Source organism: Pomacea canaliculata, linkage group LG14 (assembly GCF_003073045.1).
Source record: "Pomacea canaliculata isolate SZHN2017 linkage group LG14, ASM307304v1, whole genome shotgun sequence".
In the NCBI taxonomy this organism is placed as follows: Eukaryota; Metazoa; Mollusca; class Gastropoda; order Architaenioglossa; family Ampullariidae; genus Pomacea; species Pomacea canaliculata.
This window is the reverse complement of record NC_037603.1, coordinates 12256681-12281577: the sequence shown is the minus strand read 5'-3', so window position 1 is coordinate 12281577 and position 24897 is coordinate 12256681. Positions and strand designations below refer to the sequence as shown.

Sequence of the window (24897 nt, the reverse complement as noted above, 5' to 3'; positions counted from 1 at the left end):
CGCCGCCGCCGCCCTCTACCGGGCCAGCGCTCTCAGGGGCCGTAAGTCAGGCATCAGGGGAGCGCATTTACGCCTGCGTAATCTGAGATTGTAGCTTTCTGCTACAGTGCCACTTGACATCTACCACCTAGATTGTCACCGCTCGTCCCTTATCCACCCACCCTGGCGCGCGCGCACACACACACACGCACGTAGACGATCCCTGCATCCACACCCACACACAGACCGCCACACGCGGGTGGCAACGTGAGATGATCAAGATAATCACGTGTTGAGAGACCCGCGGGTGGCGAGAGTGAGTGCAGACCATGAGCGAGGTGCTGCTCACCCACCCCTCACTGCCTCATGAGCCACTTCTCATTTGTTGATGGTCCTTGCTGTGAGCTGAGGTCCTCAGATAGATGTCATACACGTTGATGACCGGTGACTTCATCTATTCCTCCTTTCTTTTTGTGTTTTCCTTTTCTTTCTTTTCCATTTGTTGATGTGGGGGTGTAAGATATAAAAATGTGAAGATAAACTAAACCAAACAATGCCTTGCTATAGTCTCATGCTACTAATCGTGCACATGAATGGTGATATGCACACGGTGCACACATCTAAGCTTACCTTCACATGACTGGAACCTGAACCCCCCAACGACCCTCTCCCCGAACCTTTGCAAGAGGGACTAAAAGCACTCAGACATTCTTGGTGCTAGAAAACAAAAGACGAATCGCTGAGCAAGCGTGGTGACTAAGGATGTGAACAATGTCAACCGCCTGCAGCTTTCTCAAGTCTGTTGTTATTCGCCTTTGACACAACGGGTACAAGGACCACACTGCCTTGTGTTGCACGTGGCTCGCAGCAGGCTGTCGTCCCCTGCAATGTCTAGGGACAAACCAAACATCGCACCTTGTCATCACCGCTGCTTCCTGTCATTAGACACAAGTACACACGGATGTCATGGTCATCTGTGTGAGTGTGACCAAGGGTGGGTATAATGTTTACATATCGACCAAACAATCCTGGATTTCAGGGTACACAACCTGTAAACAGGACTACTCTGTATAACTCAGACAGCAAGCAAAAGTATTCAGGGGAATGCTTCTTCTTTCATCGTATATTGTGTAATGACTCCGTTAGGGTAAGAACAACTTTCTAGCTCCTCACCTGTGACACGTGCATGTACTCTTGGTAACTACGACAACACTGTACATCTGGAGGTGTTTAACGACATAGTTACCCCGAAATGTGGAGCTAACACTATTTCTAGCTATACACAAACAACATGCAGAAACTGAGCACCCACAATCCACCCACCAACCCACACCCTCAAACTACAGCCCTCCACCTTCACAGTCTGCCTGTCTTCACTGCAGACCAGAAAGGTGGGCGTGGCAGCCTCACGGACAGCTTTCGAACTGAGCTTCCGTTGTTCCGGAGAGATTACACATCACGACTTGAATACAAGAAACAAACGAAGAGACTAGCAGCTCGTCATCTGGTCGCTAGCCAAGCCAGCTCGCCACGCAACAATAAACAAGGAGGAGCACAGGCGCTCAACAACACCGAGCAGTCAACGATGTGATGTGGTGTCGGTGCGAGGTTCACCACCAGCGACTGCTGCCAAAGGTGGTCTTATCAACACCTCACACATTCAACCTCCCGACAGGTGCTACCTCACCCACTTTCCGGACAGGGTTGGGGGAAGCAAGCTAGCTTGACAAAGAAGTCAACAAATGAGAGTGTACACTCTTGAAACAAACTTTAAAATTCTAATTCTTTAGCAGTCAAACTTCAACAACAATGATCGGTTGGTCACCAAACAAACGTCGCTACCGGCCAACGAAAACAGTACTGGCCTCTCATTTTGTGTTTCCCAGAGTAGTTGTGATATCGTCAATGGTCAAAGCTAATTTACGGCTGCTGCTGCTGACGACGACGACAACGAAACACAAACACAAAAACGCAAAAGACAGAAAAGCAAGGAGGAATCAAAATAAAGAAGTCACAAAAAACAAAACGGAAGAAACAAGGCAACATCAGCTACTGTAGTGCGCAGTTGGTGGCGAAACCTGCTGTCCTGTAGCGCCCCCTGTCTGCCAGCAGCCGGCAAGTTTCGCAACTGCATGCAAGACCAGAAGGTAGTGCCCTTCCTGTCGCACTTCCCACGCAAGCCGCCCTCGGCGACTCTCAGGTGCGTGGCAGTAATTACTCGTTAGTCGCTCTTACCGACGAGTGGGTGGCAGTGTCTAGCACGGGGACCAACGCCAGCCATTGATCCCACAAGCGAATGCCAACAGCTGTAGGCTCTGGCCACCAAGTGGCTGTGGAGGCGAACGTGTTATTCGAGCTTTTTTTTAATATTATTTTCTGCTGATAGTTGTTCCCTGTGGCCACATAGCAGATGACTATACGGGCCACTCACGCATTCCCCGGAACTTCGCGCGTGCCTTCAATACCTTCGATGCCATCGATACCTTCAAACAGGCACGCAAGCAGACAGGCAAAGAATCATAACAATTATTTTAACAATAAGTAATTGGAAGACCTGCTGAGTGACAAAATGAGCAACGGATAAACGAGGTGAAAAGAGGGTGTGGAAGCGACAATGTAATAAGAAAAATGGATGGGAGATAACAGCGAAAAAATCTGGGACAGAAATTTAAAAACTGGGAGAAGAGCGAGAGGCAATATGTGGGAAATGTGGAAATGTCGATAAAGACAAGATACACAAGCGCAATATACCCGCAATAGCCCACACACCCCTAACTCCTCGACATGTTGCAAAGCAGCAGTTTATCAAAAAGCGAAATGTCATGTTTCGCCAACGAAGATTGGGGTTGAATATGATCATGGCCGCATATTTGAATATTTATTCTAATTACATCGAGGGACGCATAGTTGAAAAGGGTAACTGCGACATTTTATAGCCATGTGCCTAAGGGTGTGATACATAAAGATAAAACACATGAAAATTGCGCCTTGTGTGCAGATGGACATAAAAGAACGAAGGAAAACGGAAAGAAATAGACTCCTCCTTGTGTCTGTCGGTTACCGGGTGCGCACCCTGGGTACACACACTGAATACATACAAAAAGTGACAACCAAGACTGTCTCCGTGGTGCTGGCAGACCGCCAAGTCTCGCCAGACATCGGTAGTTGCCGTGAACTGTATAAACTGTAATTAAACCAAGGACAGACAGTTTACCTCCCACCGTGACCCTTTTTCGTGTTTCTGAATATTTCTGCAACTCTGATGCCTAGTGACCCCACCCCCAGTTAAAGAGAGAGAAAGTGGTCTCACCTGGCCACAGCAGTTCCATTCCAGCATCGCGAGCTCTGCATGTCCTGTTCATACTCCACTGACTCCTGACACAAGGTATCCGCCATGCGGTTGAACATGCCTTTAGAGTCGTCCAGGTACTTGATGAGACCTTTGACCTCGTCGCGAAACTTGCTCAGGACCTCCGTGCTGCGCAGTGGGATGCCCTCGCTGACCCCGCCAGGTTCAAGGTCGCAGCCTCAGCGTCCGCGCGTGCGCTACTGTTGTGGACAGACTGCGGCACTTGACCATCACCTGGCGCAACACACACACGGAGGGTATAGTCACACCTTCCACACGCAAAGTGAGTTGCTGGCAATGAAGTCTAGAGTACAAACACCCACATATAAAGTTTTCACAAATAATAAACAAGCGAAACTTGCAGGACAAAGTGTTTATCGTTCGCTGTAAATATGGACGTTACTGCAAATTTTTAAATATAAATTATGAAGCTATTCATACCAGGCCACAACCCGTGCCAAATACTGACCTCGTCATAAATCCGGGGACTGTCGTCCATGGCCAGCATAATGGCGTCGGTGACGTTCATGTCCATGTACATCAGAAGCCGCTGCAACTCGTAGTGACCCATGGCTCCAAGCTGCATTGCACAAACCGCAAAAAGACATGCACATCAAAGAGCTGGTGCTTGGGTAGCAATCACGTGACAACCTACCATAGACTCGCGCCTTTTACCCTAGACATATTCTCCTAAAAACCCTTCTGCGTCCTTTATCCTGCAACCCATTTTTTTCCCCAAGTATCTTCGTCATTTTCCTTCTCGACCCACACCCACAAATAGCCTCACCCCTAATTAGCACTCCCACTCGCAGACATCCACCCACATCACGTACGCCGCTTCCATCACAGTAAATGTTACAGGTTATGGAAGCTACCCGTGGTCCTCGTGACATCATTGAGAAACAAAGCAGTCCATAGCGAACTGGCGTCTTCAAGGAATTTCACACCGCCAAAGGTGTTACCTTTAACTAAGTCTTAAGATCAAGTAAGAAAAAGAAGCGGCAGGTAAAGGTCAAAATGCATCTACTATTGATCACCTGTGATATGGTCTTGACACGTACCCACGTATATCACGGCGCTAATAAGTAATCGACAGTAGGTGAACAAAGGAGGAAAAAAATTATGATTTTTGCATGTTTGTTTCATTGAGCTCGCCCACAAAGGGTTGAGTGGGATCCGGCTTAAAGGTCACCTCTCTCTCACCTGAAGGTTTTCGAAGGCCACCACCAGGTCGTCCCAGGAGGAGCTGATCTCCGACACTTTGGCCAGGCAACCTCTCATCACGTTGAGACACATGCCGCGACAAGGCCTGACCTCTGCCCCCTTTAGGCTCTGCCCTCGACACCCGGCGCACACCTGGGACAGACAAAACCATCCAGTCATCATCTGTGACACACTCTGCCTTTAAAATATTCTTCTTACATGTACCTGCGATATGTGTCACACTCTCAACACACACACACGTGGGTGGCTTTTCGATTGTACAATATCTGATGAGGAAAGCGGGGACACAACAAAATGGCCCGCAGTCTTCAGTCAGATACCCGTTGTTCGAAACTTTGCCAACGTGGTGGGCATTTTGAATGATGGCCGCTTTTTCTTTGATGTAAGGGATTCACTGAGGGGCTGCACTGATATAAATGGTGAAGATTGGATTGTGGTGAGCAGTGATCTTTGCTGCCTGTCACTAGTTCTTGACATGGGGCGGGGGAGGAACCTGACCATTTCCTCCAGCGCCGTGTGCAAAAGTCCAGACCAGACGTGATCCTAACAGTAAAATTATTCACGCAAGACCTGTTGAGGTCATTCTGCCTCAGTTTTAATTTTTATCGAATGTTTTCTTGTAAGTTTATGATTGTATTATTAATAGGAGAATATTAAATTAGTAATAATTTAATTTAAATGATTGTTAAACTTTTAAGGAATGTAATTTCCTGTCTAGGGTTTTTCCCCTCTTTATCTGTGTCCCTTTGGCTGGTGCGTGGGATGTAACTGAACTTCAAACGAGGCGGCAACTGGGGAAAACACTTTGTGGCGGGTTTATTTGCTGCAGCTCCGGACCTCACGGTGGAGGCTTCAAAAGCAGACGCTACAAAGTGAATTTTAATCAAAAGACTTTTATTGTGAAAAAGAGGCATTTATTGTTTAACTTTAGTTGATCATTTTGTTCGTTATTTTTCTAACACTATAAAAATATATTTTATATCACTGTTTATTTCCAGAGATGCACTTAGGACAGCATTTTTCCAGTACATACAGATCACAAAATGCATTACATATCTTTCAAACAGCCCTATCATTCTTAAATCAGTATATAAAATAATCATGTTACACATTAACTATCTATACTCTTGTTCATCCTTTTATGCTTTTTTTATGAGCCACTGATTTCCTGTCCATGAAATACTGACACATAGCATATTGTCAGTTTGTGTCTGTCATGGGACTTTAGGAAAACATATATATCTCTCGCTGCCATATTGTGTTCTAACAGTAGTGAACAGCTTTTAGCAGTGAGAGCTCGCTGTGATTTCACCATGCAGTTCTGTAAATAATTTGTAATAAATGAGTATAAACTGTCATTTTTGGGGTGCTGCTGGTAACACAAGAGTAATCTGCCTTTGTTACATAATTTTGAGCCCTTCATATGTTTTAAGGTTAGTAGTTCAGTGGACTGGGAAAGGCATGACTGTATTGCCCAGTGACAAGAAAGTCTCTCTTTCACACACCCACACCAAAGACAGAAAAATACCGTACACCTTTAGAGACAGATGAAAAGTACTGAAGAGTTTCACAGAGAGAGATAGAGACATCATGCACCGACCTGCAGTCGCACCAAGGCCCAGCGACATTCGGTCTCCATGGAAACACTCTCGGTGCTGGCTATGGTGTTGGTGAATGTCTTGAGCGTCTCCTGGAAGAGCAGAGCGTGGCGGAAGGACTTCCACAGCTGGCGATACAAGTTGTCCGGCACATCACGGAACGGTCGGATCTGCTTCTCGTACTGCTGCAGGCACTCGTGATACTCGTGGGTGCTGGACCTTGGTTCATCTGTAGCAAAACATTCAACAGGAATGATGCATGGTCTCAACCCTCTCCTCCTTTACCTTTTACATGGCAAAAACAATGCTGGCAAGTCCTTCTTCAGCTGTTTCAATAAATACATGCGAGAACCAAAATTTGTGATACCCTCCATTCCTTACACCGTTTACGGTTAATACCATGCCCATGGGTATAACACAGTCACTAACACGGACCACTCCAACCTTAGCCAAAATCCTCCCTACTAAATCCACTCAGACTCATGACCGTCACCTTGACCCTGGTTGCTCAGCACGTAGTCAAAGACTGGCGGGAAGAGTCTCCTGAAGAACTCCTTCACTATCTCCTCCAGCCCGTCGGTGTCGCCGCTTTGCAGCGCCCTCTGGATGGCACTGTAGAAGCTGGTGACCGCCTCCTGGTGGCCGGCGCCGGGATCTTGTGGAGCCGAGTCAGCACCACGGACGTGCGGTTGGTGGTTTCAACCGTCAGCTGGTCCAGGCGGTCTGTGGATCAAAGGAACAATGAAAACAAAGAGGTGAGACTACAGAGTCAAGAGAAGAATTCAAAAACAATGGCAGCTGTCACACACACACAACATTCGCCAGTTTCGTCACAACTTCAACGGTCACGAATAAAAGTTCAAGGAGCAGGAAGCATCAAGTCTGAAATCGCCATTTTTTTTTTTGCATATTTCTTTCATCTCAAAAATGACCTCCTGCGCCCCTTAACAATTATGAAGTACAAATAGACTTATTTCCTTATTCTGTTGGCTATGTAGGCTCCAATAGGAGACCTCCACTGGTAGACTAAAACTTGCGAAGACTTGCTAGCGGTCAGAATAAACTCAGGGAAAAGAAAAGCCAACACAGCAATGGATGTGCCTCAAACAGGAAGCAACATCAAATACTCCCACCTCATCACTCCCAGGGCGAAAGCTACATTTTCAGCAATCTGTGTATATTATCTAGACATCTCAAATAATTACTGCTGACTAATGAGAAAGAGAGTTGGCAGTGTCAGAAGATAAGGGCGAAGGACAGACAGACAGACGGGCAGACAGACAGACAGATGGGCAGGCAGACAGACAGACAGGCAGACAGACAGACAGATGGGCAGGCAGACAGACAGACGGGCAGACAGACAGACAGATGGGCAGACAGACAGACAGACAGGCAGACAGACAGACAGACGGGCAGACAGATAGATGGGCAGACAGACAGACAGACAGATGGGCAGACAGACAGAGAGGCGAGGAGATGTTTCTAGACAACCAAAGCTGCACAACAGTAGCTTTTCATGTGCGCCGGCAGCGGAGGTGAAACATGCGGGAATGCTTGAAGTAATGTGGGCGCCGGAGGCACAGGAACTTTACAGGAAGACCACACGCTGGGGTCTAGGAATGTTGCTTACTTATCCATCCCTCAGGTTAATGAAGGACGCAGGCCTCCAGGTAGAGGAAGTATTTCGCGCGTGTACACGCATGCGCACTAGGCGTGCATGAATGGACACACGGCGAGCTAAGCATGTACGCAAGTGTCTATGTCTCGTGTTTGACTTGTCCCTGTGGGTGAGCCGGTTACCAGTGCTGTGCGGGGGTCGGTATAGGCTGCCTTTCACCACACCTACTATTCCTCATATCCTTCTCACACTCATGTATGAACACAGAGAAAAGGAGAGGAGGAGGAGGAGGATGGGAGGATGGCAGAGAAGCCCTCCCCTCATCTAGCCACCAGACATCTCACTGTTTTAAAAGGTTGGGCGCGCGGACGAGATCGAGGACTGGCATAAATCATATTCCGAACTTTGCATTCTGAGGCGAGTTCTCTCTCTCTATGCATCTGCACAACTGCTGAGGGCAACCTATAAAGGAATATCTTAACCCGAGATACGTGGTTCAGTATAGGTGTAAATGGTCACAAATGTTCACAACCATAAGCTTCTACCAGTAACAACATACCAACATCCAGGTGAACAAAATCAGGCTCTGTATACTTAATAATAGATGAGAGGGGCAAGATGCGACTAAATTTGTTGTCAAATACGATGTCACTCATCGTACAGGATGCAGTCTGTAAAACATTATGTAATAGAATGTGTCAGGTTAGATGTATTCTCTTATCGAGAAACCTGTATTATACTTCCTGATCAAGTGTTTCTTTCACATGAGATGGTTGCACAAAAAAGATGGGGTACAAGGTTAAAATATTACTGGGAAACATTGCCGACTATACGGGTATCGTATGGGCCTCAGACCTGTATCGCTCTCCCCAAACTCTCCAGACTTTCCGCCGGCACAGTTTGCCATCCCATAGTACCACCCACTTCCCGCAACTCACCCTTCTTCAACAGACATGTTCTCTACCCTCTCGCCAATCTCTCGAGCTTTTGGACCAACCCCCAGCAGCCAGCGGCCCCGTTTCACCTCCGTCGCTTAGTTAACATCATCGCCGCATCTTGCCACAACTCGAGCATTCCCGTCCTGCGGCCAGACATTCCACCAGCCACGTACTCGCTCCGTCTGCTTCCTTCTCCCCTCCCCCTATCCTCCTCACCCTACCCTCCTCCCTGCTCTCTCTCTCCACTCTCCCGCCCGAGGCTTCACGTGCGCCGTTCGCTTCCTTCGTCAGTCTGCGCAGTGTACATGTGCATTCGTCAGCACGCGCCAGGAGTCGGTGTGCAGCCCCATATCGTGTATGTGTGTGAGAGTCACATTTGTGAAGAATTCGTGGAAAAGCTTGCCGCTGGAGAAGCGTTTGAAGTGGACAAGAGCGAGCTTGTTCCCGAGAAAGTTTGCTTGCGTCCTTCTCGGCCGAATCACGTGACATCACTGTGACTGGGTGGTCAGCACGTGAGCCCCCATTGCCCCCTGCTATCCTGACTCAGAAGCCAGAAGTCTTTATATTTCATTTGTCCGCGCACGTTGCATCCCCATATCCATGAACACAATTCCTAATTCCATTGTACCGCATTTATTTATTTTTTTTTGCAAAAAAAAATCTCTCACGTTACCAAATAATCACTTCAGCCACAAAATGCTTTGTTTCAAACATTATCTATAATATATGTGTTCCTGAACACTATTTTTTTGTAAACATCCGATAGTCGTAGAGGTCCTCTCCCTTGTGGGATGGGAATATCCTGACATTGGATGATCAGGATCAGAGTTACAACTAAGGTTGACTCCTGCTCCGCCGAAACTGCAGGGCAATGCAAACAAGCCAGGGAGGTGAGGTCAGTATGGGGGTCACATAAAATACCCAGCATTCCTCGTGGAAAATGAATGCTGGTATTCAGGACTAGGAAATACAGCCAATGCATCACTTCATGGCAAGCGTCTGTGACAATGGGACGATGGTCACGTGCACACATGTGATGGAGTGGAGCGAGGTTCCAGCAGGACATGAGTAAGGTCCGCGGGTCAATGAACTTTTATCTGTACCGACTCTGCGTGCCTGTGTGTGTGTGTGAGACATGGACAAATAAAGTATTTGTTCACTCCGACATACAGTATATGTGCTGACTCCAATCTGAAATCGACACATCAACCATTAAAATATGGGAAATTAAGAGGTCTAACAAAGATGTTTACTTTGATCTCAAATGGACAACAAACGTTTTGAGTCGCTCGAGACATCGACACCCCTAACAACTAAAATTCACACGCCATGCCGAACAAAGTTTTCCAGAGAAAGCTTGAAAAAATCTTAACATCACACTTTTTGAGAAACTCGGTCCATGCCACTGCTTTATCTCATTTCCAGTTCCAGAAACCGCAAACTGAAAAACGAACCCTCGAACAAAAGGAAGAGAATGAAGGATAGGGGAGCGGGCAGACAGAGAAAAACATTTCTTCGTCAGACATTAAACAGATTATCTCCTCCATCGCCGGTCAGGCGTTGGGTTGTTGTTACGTCCCCTGTTTCGCTGGGTCCTTAGTGGTCATCATCACGTGTCAGGACCCTGTCCCCGGGACCAATGGAGACCAACCAGCCATCCAACCTGGCATGCAGGCGCCAGACTGTTCCCCATCCTTCGGCCCTCTAATCTATTTCCATGCTTCAATGGAAGACTCCCCCGAACACAAACTGTGTTTATGTCCTTCTGTTGTGTGTTCTGCCTCATCAGACATGATAACACAGCGAAATGGCTTCCATTCCACGCCTTCTTGTCACTGACCTTTCTCCACACCGTCCTCTCGCTCGCCCGCGCGTGTGGGGTGGGGTAGGAGGAGGACGAGGTGAGGGGTGGAGTACTTGCCCGTGTATGTGCTTGTAAAGAGAGAACACTGAACAGAATCTTACAAAGCACCAGGCCATAACCCGCTCTTGTCGACTGCTTCCTCCTGGCTGTGAGGGGATCACAGACAGCAAACTGAGGGGAATGTGAAAAGTCTGGCGGAAAATCACAACCTTTCACTTCACAGAAAACGAAGTGTGCAGGTAGGTACGCAGTTAGCAACAGCCAAACTTGTAGTTCAAGAAGCTGTGTCCAGACAGCAGGTTTCCAGGGAACCCCCTTCCCTACATCCCTCCCACGTGCAAACGTGTCCCGTGAATGGTGGGATGTTTATCTCCATACCGCGCGTGCCGACACCATGTGTGTGCGTACTTCACGGGTGCCTGTAAATCTAGTCGCCGCTTAAAGAACGGGTAGAGACGTGCAAGCCTGGAACCTGGAGAATTACAAGAGGAGTCCACTCGACCTTGTTTTTAACATAAAGTATCAATGTGTGAGCCAGACCTTGACCCGGAGGGAAGCGCCACCTTTATCTTGCACCTGCTTGAAACAACCCGGTCTCTACCCCGTCGCTGTGGTCCTCTTCACTGCAGCACTAGTACCCAATGATACCAGTCACCCGGTTACTGCAAATTCGTGCACCCCGGGTACTAAACTGCCTGACATGTCCTCACTAAACTGGCGCCGGGGTCAGTCAGTGCTGTTGGACTGTTTGTAAGACACGGTCTGCGACTGCAAGTGATCAACTTCTGGTGAGGGAAATGTCGCAGTGGTTGTTGTTGTTTACTGCTGTAGCCCAGCTAACAAGTCATCACAGTTCGTGACATAACACCTACTCCTTCCATTTGTCACGAAAATACTCAACGCCGTGGTAAAATATCAATAAAAATAACTCTCTGGTACTTTTCTTTCAAAATCGATGCAAGGGTTTTCGAAAAATAATAAAAGAATAAACTGTTTACAGACAGACGTGTGATGTCACATCACAGACGACATGAACAGACGAAATAAATCGCCCTTTACTGCTGACTTGTCAGTCGTCGTTAGCAGAGGCTGCTCTCACGAAGCCAACCCGTCCTTTAAAGACACAGCCAATCCATATTCAAATTTCTCTCCTCTCCCTCTTTAGCCGGCCATACCTGCGCACAGGTAAATCTGCCTGCCACACGGAATGTGACGTAGGCTGGCCAGCAGCCAATCAGTGGCAGTCTAAACACATGCTGCGCAGGTTGTGTCTGTACTTAGGGTCGCTTTTCACATGTTCTCTCCCTTGCTGCAATAACAATGACGATGATTCATCCTGTAAGCAGGAACAAGTAGGTACAAATGTTTGTTATTCGGCTGTTAAAAGTTCAGCAGTATTTTCCCCACGACGAAGGGATTGTGGAGGACGAGTCGGGCAGAGTGATGGTTCCTGCTTGCCCAACACCAATCACACTATGGCCTCTGGTCATGCAACTCGCTGTGGGTATGCCCAGCTTCACACAAAGGTCAATCTGGTCTCGATCCCCCGGCCTTCCCAGACACCACATTAGCCCCAGTAACAGCTCATCCTTATTGGTGACTGAACCCTGAGACCTCAGGCCCCCGGGAAGCGTCCGGTACCGACTCCTGTCCCCGCGTGGTCCTGCAGCTGGCTGGTACGAGACACCGGAAACAAGGGAAAGATGGCCGAATGCAGACAGGCTACTTCCGGCACCAGAGTGCCATTTGTGAACCAGCGCCCGTGTTTAGAGATTTGTTGGACACTCTGCTGGATCGTCTCAATTAAAGCCATCTCATGGGAAAACTAGTCACATGGTCCTGGAGTCACGTGAGTGTTTGGAGGACAAAGGAGTTTACTGACAGTTGTGCGGCGTGCGATACACAAGATGTTACCAAGGCACCTGACAGTCCGGTGAACCGACAAAAACGGTATTGACAACAGGTGAACCGAAAAAACAAACGATAAAAATAAAATAAACGAGCCACCTGCCACAAAGCTACATCATGCTGTTTCCCCCTTTCCCTCTCTCTCTGACACTCCCACAGTGTCACAAAGTGTTACCAACACAATCTACACGACTCACTTTATTTCTTACATGAAAGAGAGAAAGAAATGGAAACCCTTTTAAAGACATAAAATGGAGTAATGCGTTAGAGTAAACAGCAATGATTCTACTGTAACAATAACAGTAGGATGACCGCAGAGTCCGGTACACACCACAACAAACAGTGTATCCGGCATAACATCAATCACAGCCAGACATTCTGGTGTCTCTCCCACTTATGACAAATCGCAATCTTCCGGTTTCTTTTTCGCATATTCAGATGTTTTCGACTCTTCCATCTTCCAGCATTTTAACATTTAAAATTATTGAAGCGTTAAGCTGCTTGTACATTCATTACCAGTCTTTTTACCCCATGACATGAAGTATACCTTTAACCTTTCTACCAGTAGCAACTTCAATGCACTCCCGATAAGAGTGGCTTTGTCTGATCAGACGCCCCAACCTCCATCCTCAACAGACCCCACAGTTCTGAAATCGCACACATCACGGAAAGAACCGACATAAGTGATCATTAGATGGAGGAAGGCCAAGATGTCTGAAGTATACAAATGTACAAAAGTACAATAGCCGACAGCGCCATCTATTTCAATCAGTTTTCGGATGGACTATGTAATCAAAACATTTATTTTAACCCGACAGTAATTCCGGCACAATTACCCGCCATCAGACCTTCCACCAACGCTCAAATACCCTTTTCGCTCTACCCTTTGTGGATTAGCTGAAAGGAGTTTGAGGAAGCCGAGGGGTAAGTCAAAAAGAATCAGGAAAACAATCCACCATCTTTCTTCCTGTCCTCAAACCTTCTTGGTCGCGAGTCCCTAGAGCCCTACTCTATCCCATAATGCTAGCACTATTTTGGGTGGCCGGTCAGGGGTCGTGCCCACTCCCCTGCTATAAATTACGTCCCTGGACAAAAGCAGGAAATCCTTTTAGGGGCTTACGGCTGGCAAAAGATCGATGGTAGTAACTTGCAGTCATCAATAATCATTACCCTGGTCTAGACCAACAGCTCGGGTGGGCTGCAATAATACTGCGCGCGTGGTCCCCCAAACACCAGCTGTCTCTGCCTTTTAATGGCCTAATGAACGGGGCGCTCTCGTGTCGCATGTGCGGTAAGATTCCAGACTATCGCATACAATGCCAGACGACTAGCATCCGCAATTTGCCGCCTTAAGACTTGTTTAGGTAGCGGTAAATACTCCTGGTTGTGCCAGTGCCAGTGTACATTGCTCGTTACTGTTCCGCTAGTTGTATATACTATACAATATTCTTTACGAAAAGTGATAGAATACTACCACTCATGTAGCAGTTAAATATTTTATCAGGTGTAAACAATATAGCGGAATATGTACATGTTCCCTCTTTACAATGGGTCTTATCAGAATAATTATCAACTTTATTTTTCTACACCACCAGCGGTTTTTACTAGTACAGTCACGTGAACACAAAGGATGTGTGAGATCAGACCCTGCTCTATCATTTAGTACCAGCACAAAAAGCACAGCCCATGTGACCTATAACCTCCTAAGCACCCACCCCTTTCTTCTTCGCCTCTCCCCAATCATCTTCAAAACAATTGGCCTTTACCCTTCGTGACCGTAAAGGTTTCTTCCGATAGCTTACAGATAAGCGGCTGCGATTTTGCAAGACTTCCATTCAAAGTCTCACCAGCAACTAACATTGCGACAAACTTGCAATGAACTGATCGATCTCCTCCGTCTTCCTCCTCTGAGGTTTGACGAGCAGTCAGTCGGCTCTCAGCCGCTCCACCAGACTGAAGCATGCAACCTTCAGAGTCAGGATCATTCTATATAGAGTTCTACTTGAGTAAAGTGCACATCCAATGAGATCGGATAATCAGAAACACTCCCCATACAAGACTAAGATAAGAACTGATTTGTTAGTTGACATTTCACAAATAAGATGGCGGCAATCTCCTATCTCGCGCGCTAACACACACACACAAACACAGGTACACAGCTCGCATACACACTATACCCCACATACATTTCAGTTCTATCACTGATTACCAGCACTAATACACACACGCAGGCACAAAAAAACTCAAGAAAACTGAAACGAGCTTGTGTGTGACGAGAGTGTTAAAGGCGGAGCTGTAACCTAAGAGAAGGCGCGTGCTGAGGCGCGAGGTAGGGAGTGAGGGACGAAATGAAAAGCGAGGGAGAAACCATGGTACTGACAATGACTAGACTGGTTGGCAGATTACTGAGGGTACTGCTCGCATCTAGTGGTAAACACAACACATGTGAGAACCAGTCGTTCCAGAACTTTCATCACGACAGCTGATGCTAAGGCCACGGGTCTGTAACTGTTTAGTGATGTCGCAGCGGGCATCTTGGGGACAAGGACGATGGCTGATTTGAAACAGCGGGGTACGAGAGAGTTGAGGGGTGTGTTGATGACATCTGCGAGGATAGAAGAGAGCTGGTGGGCGTAGTGTGGGAGCAGGCAGGGTCTGGTGCTTTCCTGCTGTCTTCTTGCTGGAATAATTATCGCATCTTTTACCCGCTTACAACATAGGGAAAATGTAGCGGGGTAGCGGGTAGGGGTTGTGGATGTCGCGGAAAGCGACAGTAGAAAAAAAAAAACATTCAGTCTGCGCATAAATGTCTGCACAGGGTCTCAGTGCATCCCAGTCGGTGCAGGAAAGACAGTCTTGTAACTTACCTGTAGCCTCATCGTAGCCTAACCCTCACCCAAGACCCCGCCGACATCAGCCGCTGGAAATGTCGAAGCCACCGGCAAGAGGGCGACCTTTCAGCCCTGTAAGCGCCTTTGATGATGCAATAACAGTGAACAAGTGATGCTTTCGTTCTGTATGTACCCGGGAAGCTCAGATGACAAATTAGTGTGACTGAAATCCCACCAACATCACTACAGGGCAGTCTGGGAACGTTTCTTAAAAATAATGAGCCTTGGTAATGTCATTTAAAACTAACCTGATGACCTGACTTCTAACTGCATCATTTTGAGGGTAACAAGAAGCTGAGAGAGCTTGTCTGGAACTGGTTCGTGACCTCATTCAGGCTGAAATATGTCTCATAGTAACAGCGCGATGAGGTCATCTATAGCGCACGGGGCTGGTGAGCCACTTGAAGGCGTGTGAGGTTGGTGAGGTCACTGAATCCAATTTCCCACTGAGCAACATTTTTCCTGCCCACTTCGTTCACAGCTGCTGCGCTGCCGTCAGGGGGCATCACTCTGCCGGCAACATTCGGACACCAGCGAAGTCCGGGAGGGACCGAGCATCGGGTAGAGTTCCGCTTGACAGAACGTTCATAACGTTTGTCATAACGTTTGGGAACGCCACAAATGAGCGGTGTGAGCACTAGTGAGGGGCGCCGGTTCGTTACCCGTGTTGACCCAGCACTCGTGAATAGGTACCCGACTCCATTGTGGGTTTGGGAAGATAAAACAGGGAGGGAAAGGGGATGGGCACCGACCTTACAAGAAGTCTGGATTGATAAATGTGAAGTCTCTAACACCTCACTCTCCAACGACTTTAACAAATGTTTGGGAAGTCCCTTTACCATGACTAATCACAAATGTTCGTTCGCTTTAGGAAATGATCGCCTCGCCTACAAGCATTTTGCGGCGAAGGAAGTGAGGTGGAAGTGTACACAGAAAGTCTATACGAGATATCAATCACGATATTTCTTTATTAACGAGGGCAATAGCATTCTCAAGCAAACAAACTGAGAGAAAAGCGTGGCGTGTCTTCCTACACAAGTCTCGCCCTCTAACGTTTTGTGAAGTGAAACATATCCCCATCTCTCTCTCACACACACAGAGGGAACACGTCAGTCAACCGGGTGGGCACCCCGGCCCGCCTGTCATCCCCCAGCCCCACCCACAAGCGTCTCAGTGGCTGGCGCTTTACGTGTTTCATTGTGCTTAGTCTCATCGACCGCGCGGCGTTTAAGGCCCTCCATACAAGATGAAAATAGAACCTCTTCTTGCCAACCTCCACACAGCAGATGGACAGCAAAGGTCGGGCTAACCCGATGTTTTTAATCTGTAATTCAAACTTCAAGGCATCTCGGAGGAATCGGAATATGAACCTGCTTTTCAATGAGCCTAAACCTGGGCAGCCCATCACAATGACACCAAGGACCAGCGATGCCGGGCCCCTCTCCTGTCAGACCACCCTCGCACTCCCTCCCCAGAAAAGAAAACTGCCAGCGGAATGGTGATGAGACCTAACGGGTGAAAAGATTCGGGGCTCGGCAGTGGGGATGCTGTGCATAAAACTACGGACCATTTCTTCTGCTTGAGTGAACGGTGTTCTGGGGGGCAATTTGAAAGGAAAACAATATCAGCAATTCTGCCGGCCTGACATCAAACGATCAAAAATCAAGCAGCAAAACTAATAACAAGAGGAAAGCTCGCTCGCAATGACACAGACTTGCATGGATCTGTCACATAATTCCCGGCAGCAGGGTGAGAGGTCAAATGTTAAGTGTTCCATCCCCTATAGCCGCCCATAGCTCATAGCCGCAGCTGCAGTGAAAGAAAGTGGTTCATCGTGTTTAAGACAAGGCAGGTGGAAGGAGTTGCCCAACTTTTTCTCCCTTGTAAAATTAAATGTTCATTTCTTTGGGTAAGCTTAGCGAGAGAGTGGTCGGGGGAGGTTCAGCCACAGGTCATAATAAACTTCGAGACCTGTCCCCAGGTGTTGCACACTGAGCACCAGTCAATGATAAACAGTACAATCGTTCATTTCTACAAATCAGTCAGTGATAAACTATGACACAGTCATTCCATTCTACGATTAGTCTACATGAACTGGACAATGGTTCATTCAGAGCATCAGTGTGGATATAATGAACTCATGAATTCTGAGCATCAACTCGTGAAAGATGCTCTATTCATCTAATTTTGCACCCGACATCAGCACCCTAGCGACAGGTTTTTATAAACAAATTGAATATTATCTCTTCGTCGCGTGCTTAGCTAATGCACGCTCGCTTGTATGCAAATTTACTGGTCAAGGGTCAATGTGAGGTCCACTACAGACCATCGTGGCCGCATCAGTCCTGTAAAGTGTGCTTCATGTTCTAAATGTCATTTTGCCAGAGGGGTAGGGGGACAAAAACAGGTGTAGGGGTGGTGTAGCCAGAAGGCAAGCTTGCGGAAACCTGGAAACGACAGCTTACAGCCCTCGCTACAAATGCAAGTCGACAGAGCTGCACAGACAGCTCGAGACAGCAGACACTTGAGACTCGGAAAAAGCAATACTCTTCTTTTTCTTTAAATGATCTTAACATTTTTTAAACCGTCAGCTCTGGGAATTTCCTTCCAAACAAGTAAACCAAAGGAAAACGAAATATGTTGTAAATGTCAATGGAAGAAAAACGATAATTTACCAAAAAAAAATACATTGTTCAAAAAGTTTGTCTTAACCTTTAAGGCGCCGTAAAGTGAGTCACGGTGGTAATGCTACTCCCTGCATACTGTGTATATGCGTTTGTTTGTGTGTTTGCGTGTGCGTTTATTGCAGGAATATTTAATTAAAAAAAGAGCTTCAGGGACTGACCACTGACAGAGAGAAGGCGGAATTTTTCCCATGCTCTGAATGAGGAAGGAAACACAAAGCACTGCCTGCGCCCTCCAACGGTCCCACAAATCATCGTCACCGTCTGAAATATAATGATGATTACAAGCCTATTCTTATTACTAAAACAACAAACAGCCAGTGTTGCGAGCCACCAGCTTGTTGCTGTAGGCGGGGGAAGCGGAAGGAGGGGAGGGGTGGCCACATAAGGTTCCTGTGATCCCCTCGGTGAGCACCGCTCACTCCGCTGTTGTCAGGTCATCAAATAAACATCCCCCCTCCCATCACTTGTCGCTCTCAGAAGGAAATCTTGTTTGAACCGCGCACTCTGTGAACTGACTGGCGAAAGGAATTTGCTTTCCGAAACCAGAATGTGGAAAGAAACGAACCTTTCCCTCCCTCACGTCCTGACTCCTGTCTTCCTCTCCAGACCCCACCCGAGTGGAGGTACGTGTACGTGTGAACTAGTCGCTGAGTTCAGAATGTTAAAAAGGTTAGTCTTGTGTTAAAAAACATTTCCAAACTTGCTGACCTGATGGTCACTGTAAGTACTAGCTAGCCACAATGTCTGCTGGCAGTTTCAGTGATTGAACATTCCGTATTCACAGCTCATACAAGTGTACAGCTTAGGCTGGGTATGACCCACAAGGTTCTCCTAGCAACCCCTGATAGTATTTTATCGCAGCGCCTACCCCATCCTGCGCCTTCCACCCGACGCCTGGACCCGGTTGCATTGCTCGGGCGTAGCTAGTCCCCTGCTAGTCCCGACTAAACCCCCTTATACCCGACTAGCTAGTCTCCTCGCTTACGCCGGTTGCACTGCTTCTGGCGACTAGCCACGTCCGAACTAGTAGCTACGGACTAAGGGTTTTACAAAAACCTTCACGGGCTTTCACCGCGAAACGAAATTTTCACGCGGGAGATCACTCTAATCTCGAAAATGTCAGATGTAAAAGTGAGACAAATTGAAAAATAAAACGTCTTTGATTAATAGTGACGTCGCTGCAAATCAGACATTGCTCTTGTCAAAATTTCGAACGGACTGCAACTAAAAGAAGTAGCGGAAAGATGTGTGACGACGGCGTGTGCCCAGTCGTCGGCAGAACGATCAATGCATGCTGTTTTAAGTTTGTTGCATTTGTAAACAACCACAAAAGTGCATATAAAAATAGTTTTTTTTTTTGATAGGTGGAATTTGGAAAATAAAGTATCGCTCTGGCTGACACAGGTTGCGATTTGTTATTTTCAGGCAATGAAGAAATGCTCCGCGAATGATAAACAATGTCCACAATGTAAAGCGGCCCTGTACAAAATGAAGTCCACAACCTCAGATTGCAGAGTGGATTGATGCAATCCTAAATTATGTTTCGGTTGCATAATCATGATATGTTTCAATAACATGTTACTCTCAGCTCTTCTTATTTAGTTCCTCTTTGTTTTCTGTATTTGAATTTTTTCTTTGTTAGTACTGTTGTGTATTCTTTTATACTTCATATGTTATTTGTTTTCCAGTTCCTCGCATGTTGTCCATGTTTTGTTCTTGTTCTTAAGAGCTAAGAGCAAGCTCCTTAGGAGGGTATGTGCTTTGCAAATTTTGCATTTGTCATTATTAATCCAAGTTTCAATGGCGTTGAACACATCATGCAGTTACTAAAAAATATTTAAACGCTCTGTTAATTGATCATTCTTCTCTATTTATAGCCAGTATCATGAATCATGGCAGTTTTTTAAACAACATTTATAGTTCTTAAATATTAATGTAATTTATTTTACTTTATATATTATTGTAATTAGTTGGAACTTACTAGCTGTAGTTCTTTTTGTGTTGATTCATTAAACTTTTCAGTCTTAAGTCCTCATAGCTGAATGTGTATTAGATCATGTCACTATTAGTCAGCATTCATGTACTGGTTGATGAATTGAGTGCAACCTGTATGTCTGTCATGCTGCATGGTACCAACATTCTAACATTTAAAATGCACATATTTTTTGAGGGAATAAAAAAGAAAGTGCAAGAATCCTAAATCCTTGTCTTGAAAAAAGAGTTGACAAACGGAATAAAAAATGTTTTTTTTTTTTGTTTTTTTTGCAATCATTAAAAGTAAATTCTGCCGTACACTATAGTTTTTCATTCTAGTCAACAGCAAGCGAGGAATGTAATGTTACTGCTCTCTCCCCCTATTGAAATGAGCTCAGCACTATTCAATAACAGTTCAAGTGCTCCCTCTCTACTTTATTCAGGTGATAAGAAAATTGTTCAGTTGAAAAGTGAATCCAGGTACAACATAATGTAGTTCATGTATATCTGTTTTTTGCATATTGTGTATTATAAATGATGATATTTTTCAGTACGGCAGTCTTGTAATTGCCATCTCAGAAATGTCCCACAGTTTGTTGGGATGTCGCCAGTTTCAGTAACCATATGCTTTTATATGAATGAATTGTTAGTCCATTGCCCAACCCCTTTAACTAGAGGACCAGTGAACCACTTTTGATCTCTTCCAACATGGGGTGACCATGCCAGGAGCTAGTGCTTGTCGGGCATATTTCTGGGGGTCATTTGTGACAAGCATGCCAGCTTGACCATGGCAAAGGGTGTCCAACAGAGCGAAAAAAAGACATGCTGCACACTATCTGTAATATACACCTGTAAACGCTAAGACTACAGTATTTACATAAAAAATAGCTCGAAACACCTACAATGTGCGCTTATTGAGCCACACAGATGCATTTAAAACTAAGACAAAACCATTTCATTGAAAAAAGCTTCTTTGTACTGTAAAAAAATTATAAAAAGAGAAAATTACTTTAATTATGGCTTCATACAAATTTAAACCACTTTCTAGAAGCACATCTTTTTTTGGTACCCTCTTCATTGTAGCCCTGAATAGGGAGAGTGTCAAAGAATCATATGACTTCCATCATCTGGCCCTGCTACAACACTTGTGGAAATGAGAGTCCCTCTGTGCTGCAAACATTCCAGAATCAGGGAAATACCTGTATTAGTAATAATGTGAGGGGTGGTGACCATACAAGAAAAATTTAAGTTCCAGTAAGGAACATTTTGCTGTACCTGGGTAAAATAACTAGTTTTGTGTTTAGTTTAAAGCTCCACTGTTGGGATGTTCAATCCATCATCCAAAATATCAGCACTTTTGTTTCTACCTTCATTGTGAATTTGACCTCCACACATACAGTAATCACACCTTCCTATACTATTAACCAAATACAGGTGCAATCATTATTTAAAACTAGTCATATTTGAAACTCTTTATGAACTTTCACCAGGACATCTTTATACAAAGCTTCTAAAATTACTGACAAGGCTGGCTCTACATATATGACAAACACTGTGCATGTTTAAGGCTGTATTCATTTCAGCCTTCATCTTAACCTCTAGGAGGACTATTCTGATCACAAGTTACTTGCTTAATCTGATGAAAAAGACATGTCTTATTTTAACTTTGAAATTCTGTGTAAAAATAAATTGTACTTTACCATCAAATATTAAAGCTCTAGCAGAAGGATCTGTGAATAAGGGATTTTTGCTTTGTTCTGCAAAGGCTTGTTGACCTCCATAAAGTTCAACATCATGATTATCATTGAATGCAAATGCTTTGCATTCCTCAGAATGCTAATAGAGCAATATATGCCAGAGCTATAGCTTTTGGATTTTAGATTACTTTATCTAACCAATCTGCTTAACCTAGAAATATAGTAACCATTATAACAAAGTGAACAGTTATGAAAAAAGCTTAGATGTAAGCGATAAAATATATGTTAATGATTTTTTCTTAAATGTTCTGTCAGCATGATACATGCAAAAGTTTTACTGAAGAGACACATGTGAACACATTCAAACATGCACATTACTTGATTTGTGCAAAATATATATATTTATTTAAAGACACTTAAGAAAAGAAAGAAAAGGTGTGACTAGATTCAAATATAATGTTTCCAAACTGGACACTTAATTTGTTTCTTATTGAAGGAGAAGGCACAGTGTTTTTAAAAGAAGAGAAGGATTCGGCAGAAGCGCTTGTTTAAGAGTAGAGAATCATTGCTGACAGTTGACTCTCACTAGTGTGTAAGAGATCGATTTTTTAGTTTTCGAAGTTTGATTGCCAGACAGTTTTAATAGTAGATTCCGTGTTTTTTATTATTTGTGCTTCATAATTTTCACTTTTGTGCTCGAGATATTGATTGTTACGACCCAAACCACGCTTGCCAAGACAGTGAGTTGAATAGTAATAGAGGATTTCTGCTTTTTTTTCATCCCTCTGGCTAGGTAGTTGATTTTTTAGACGATTTGTAAAGAGCCAAGACACACGGTGAATTTTCGAGAAATTGTCAAGGAGTTCGGTTGGACTTGGTAAATGTGTTTGACGAAAGGAAGAGCCATTGTCGCTATAGTGACTGTCGTTTTCATAGGGTTTTTTATTTATTTATTTTTTTAATTTAATAAACGAAGACTCGTCAAAATCGTTTTGTTATTTGCTAGTCGAAAGAGCACGCAACCGACTCCCTGGTGTGGACTAAAGTTACGCCGAGCTGCGGACTAAATTCGCAGTCGGGTGCACAAGCCGATATTTAGTCGCTAAGAAACGCCCGAAAGCCTTAGCGGAAGGAAGATGGCGGACAGCGCCTCGTTGCTACGTGTGTCTCACGTGACAAGTGAAAAAAGAATTTGTGGCGAAAAGACTCGCCTACAAATTGAAGGAAAGAAAAAAATACTGCAAAAACAGCAAGCAGCCACAGGTCTATCGAGTGTTTTTCCAACGTTCGACTTCCCCTCGTTAACATAATCAGTTACTCAAAATAACCGCTTTAACCTGCATGCCTTAGGCTGCTGAGGCTGTAAGATAGATAACTGTAGAGTTCTCTCTCTCACAGACACACACACCTTTCCTATGATGCTAGCTCCTGTGGCTCTAAGGTAGATAAATGTAGAGTCTCTCTCTCTCTCACACACACACACCCCTTCCTATGATGCTAGCTCCTGAGAGATTTAGCAGAGTTACTTGCTCTTTTCTTAGGTGGAAGAATGAAACCAGAAGGGAGATAAATTCTACAGCCATCAGCCTCACAACGGAAACAGAAGACTTCTAGCTTCTTATTGCCAAACTGTGATCCGATACCAGCAGACGACTATTTACAGCTGTCATGTGACCCGATACCCGCACACCATTTACATGAAAATAAGAAGCTGCTTCTAATGAAAGAATAGTCTCGAACATGTCTCTGAGTTTAAAAAATGGGATGCAAAGGGAAGTTATCAAGAAACCAAGCTGTAAAACAAATCTGTTTACCTTTTCGCCATAGACAGTATCTCGTGATACAGTCTATAATTTACCGCTTGAACTTTGCCCGCCTGCAAGCTGTTCAGTGCAGACAGGCGCCTGAGCACCCAGCAAAGCAGGGCAAGATGATGGGTAAGGGGTGGATGATTATCACTACACACCGCCAGTGACGTACTACGTCTTTGTAACGTCGTCGTCTGGATGTCGACAACGTGATTCCAGAGATGGCTGCAGGCAGCACAGCATGATTCCAGGTACATTCCACAAATTCTCAACAGCAGCATCATGTGATGACGAGCTGCACACTACCTGCCTGATAATCGGGATCAGGTTTTCCCGACTTGCAACCTACGGCGACGGGTGTAATCGTCGCTACCCCGTACACCATCTGCCCCTGGCCGGCGGTAACGACAGAGCAGATAACACCATCTAACGACTATTACGCTGACTTCACTCGCGGGTGTAAATCATTCCCGACAGTTTCACTCAGTTTTACACGAGAATGTGCGAGATTAAATGGTGAACAGGTTTCTGTCTGGTGTTTACAGTTTCCATCACTCGGCAGAATGCAACATCTGAACATGAAAAAGTATTACATTTATATATGTATTTTTTTTCTCTCATCTTGCGTATAAATATCCCACAGGCAGATAATCTATTTATATTTCACAATATAAGCACACATGTGCGCTCGTGCCTCTACAGAATCATTTTCGTATGTTTACATAAACGTTAGTGAAGAGGTTTCATTGACTGAACGTGTGAATGAGGTCGACACCGGCTGCAACTCTGTACCCCGTTTAACCCACGGCCTCCCTACCCAGCGGTAAACACATGATAATAAAGTAGTCAGGGTATTCAAAAGTAGAACACTGTTTGGTCGGTGTGTTCATAGCGACACTCTCGTCTTGCCAGTGTATGAAGACCAGACAGACATTGGAGAAGCAGTGTCGCCCCTCTCTGATCTTTGTCGTCAGCTTCTCCAGGCGCTCGGCAGCGCTCGCCGACAACTGAACAAACAGGATGCCTTTCTTCTTACCGACCGCACCGCTTTGACAGAACAGGTGAGAACGACCAGCTACTAGGGAAAAGATCAATCAAGTCCCATCGTCCACAGGATCAAAGAGAAGGATGGTATCGGACAGGACAACATCTAGAATGCTGTCTTCAAAAAAGTGTATTCAAACGGTGATCAACTGTCCTGTACCATTCTGTTTTACTTTAAAGATATGGGATTCCATAGCTTAGTGTCTGATGGTCGCGGAGGGAAAAAGATTTTTAATCACAAGACCGAAGGGGTCTCGAGCCAGGCACCTCCCACTGTACAGACTAGCGCAGTTACCACCGGCGAAAAGATAGTCTTCC

At 45.5% G+C, this 24897-nt stretch overlaps 1 protein-coding gene across 1 annotated transcript in view; it reads right to left on the bottom strand.

The window, feature by feature from the left end:
- LOC112555620 (glypican-5-like) overlaps positions 1-24897 on the bottom strand; it is a 76014-nt gene that overhangs the window by 15021 nt on the left and 36096 nt on the right. Inside the window, exons 3-7 of the mRNA XM_025224050.1 lie at positions 6644-6805; positions 6153-6379; positions 4532-4684; positions 3798-3908; positions 3290-3354 (exon numbers count right to left, since the gene is read on the bottom strand). Coding sequence (XP_025079835.1) covers positions 3290-3354; positions 3798-3908; positions 4532-4684; positions 6153-6379; positions 6644-6805 — 718 coding nt within the window. The remainder of the gene's footprint in view (positions 1-3289; positions 3355-3797; positions 3909-4531; positions 4685-6152; positions 6380-6643; positions 6806-24897) is intronic.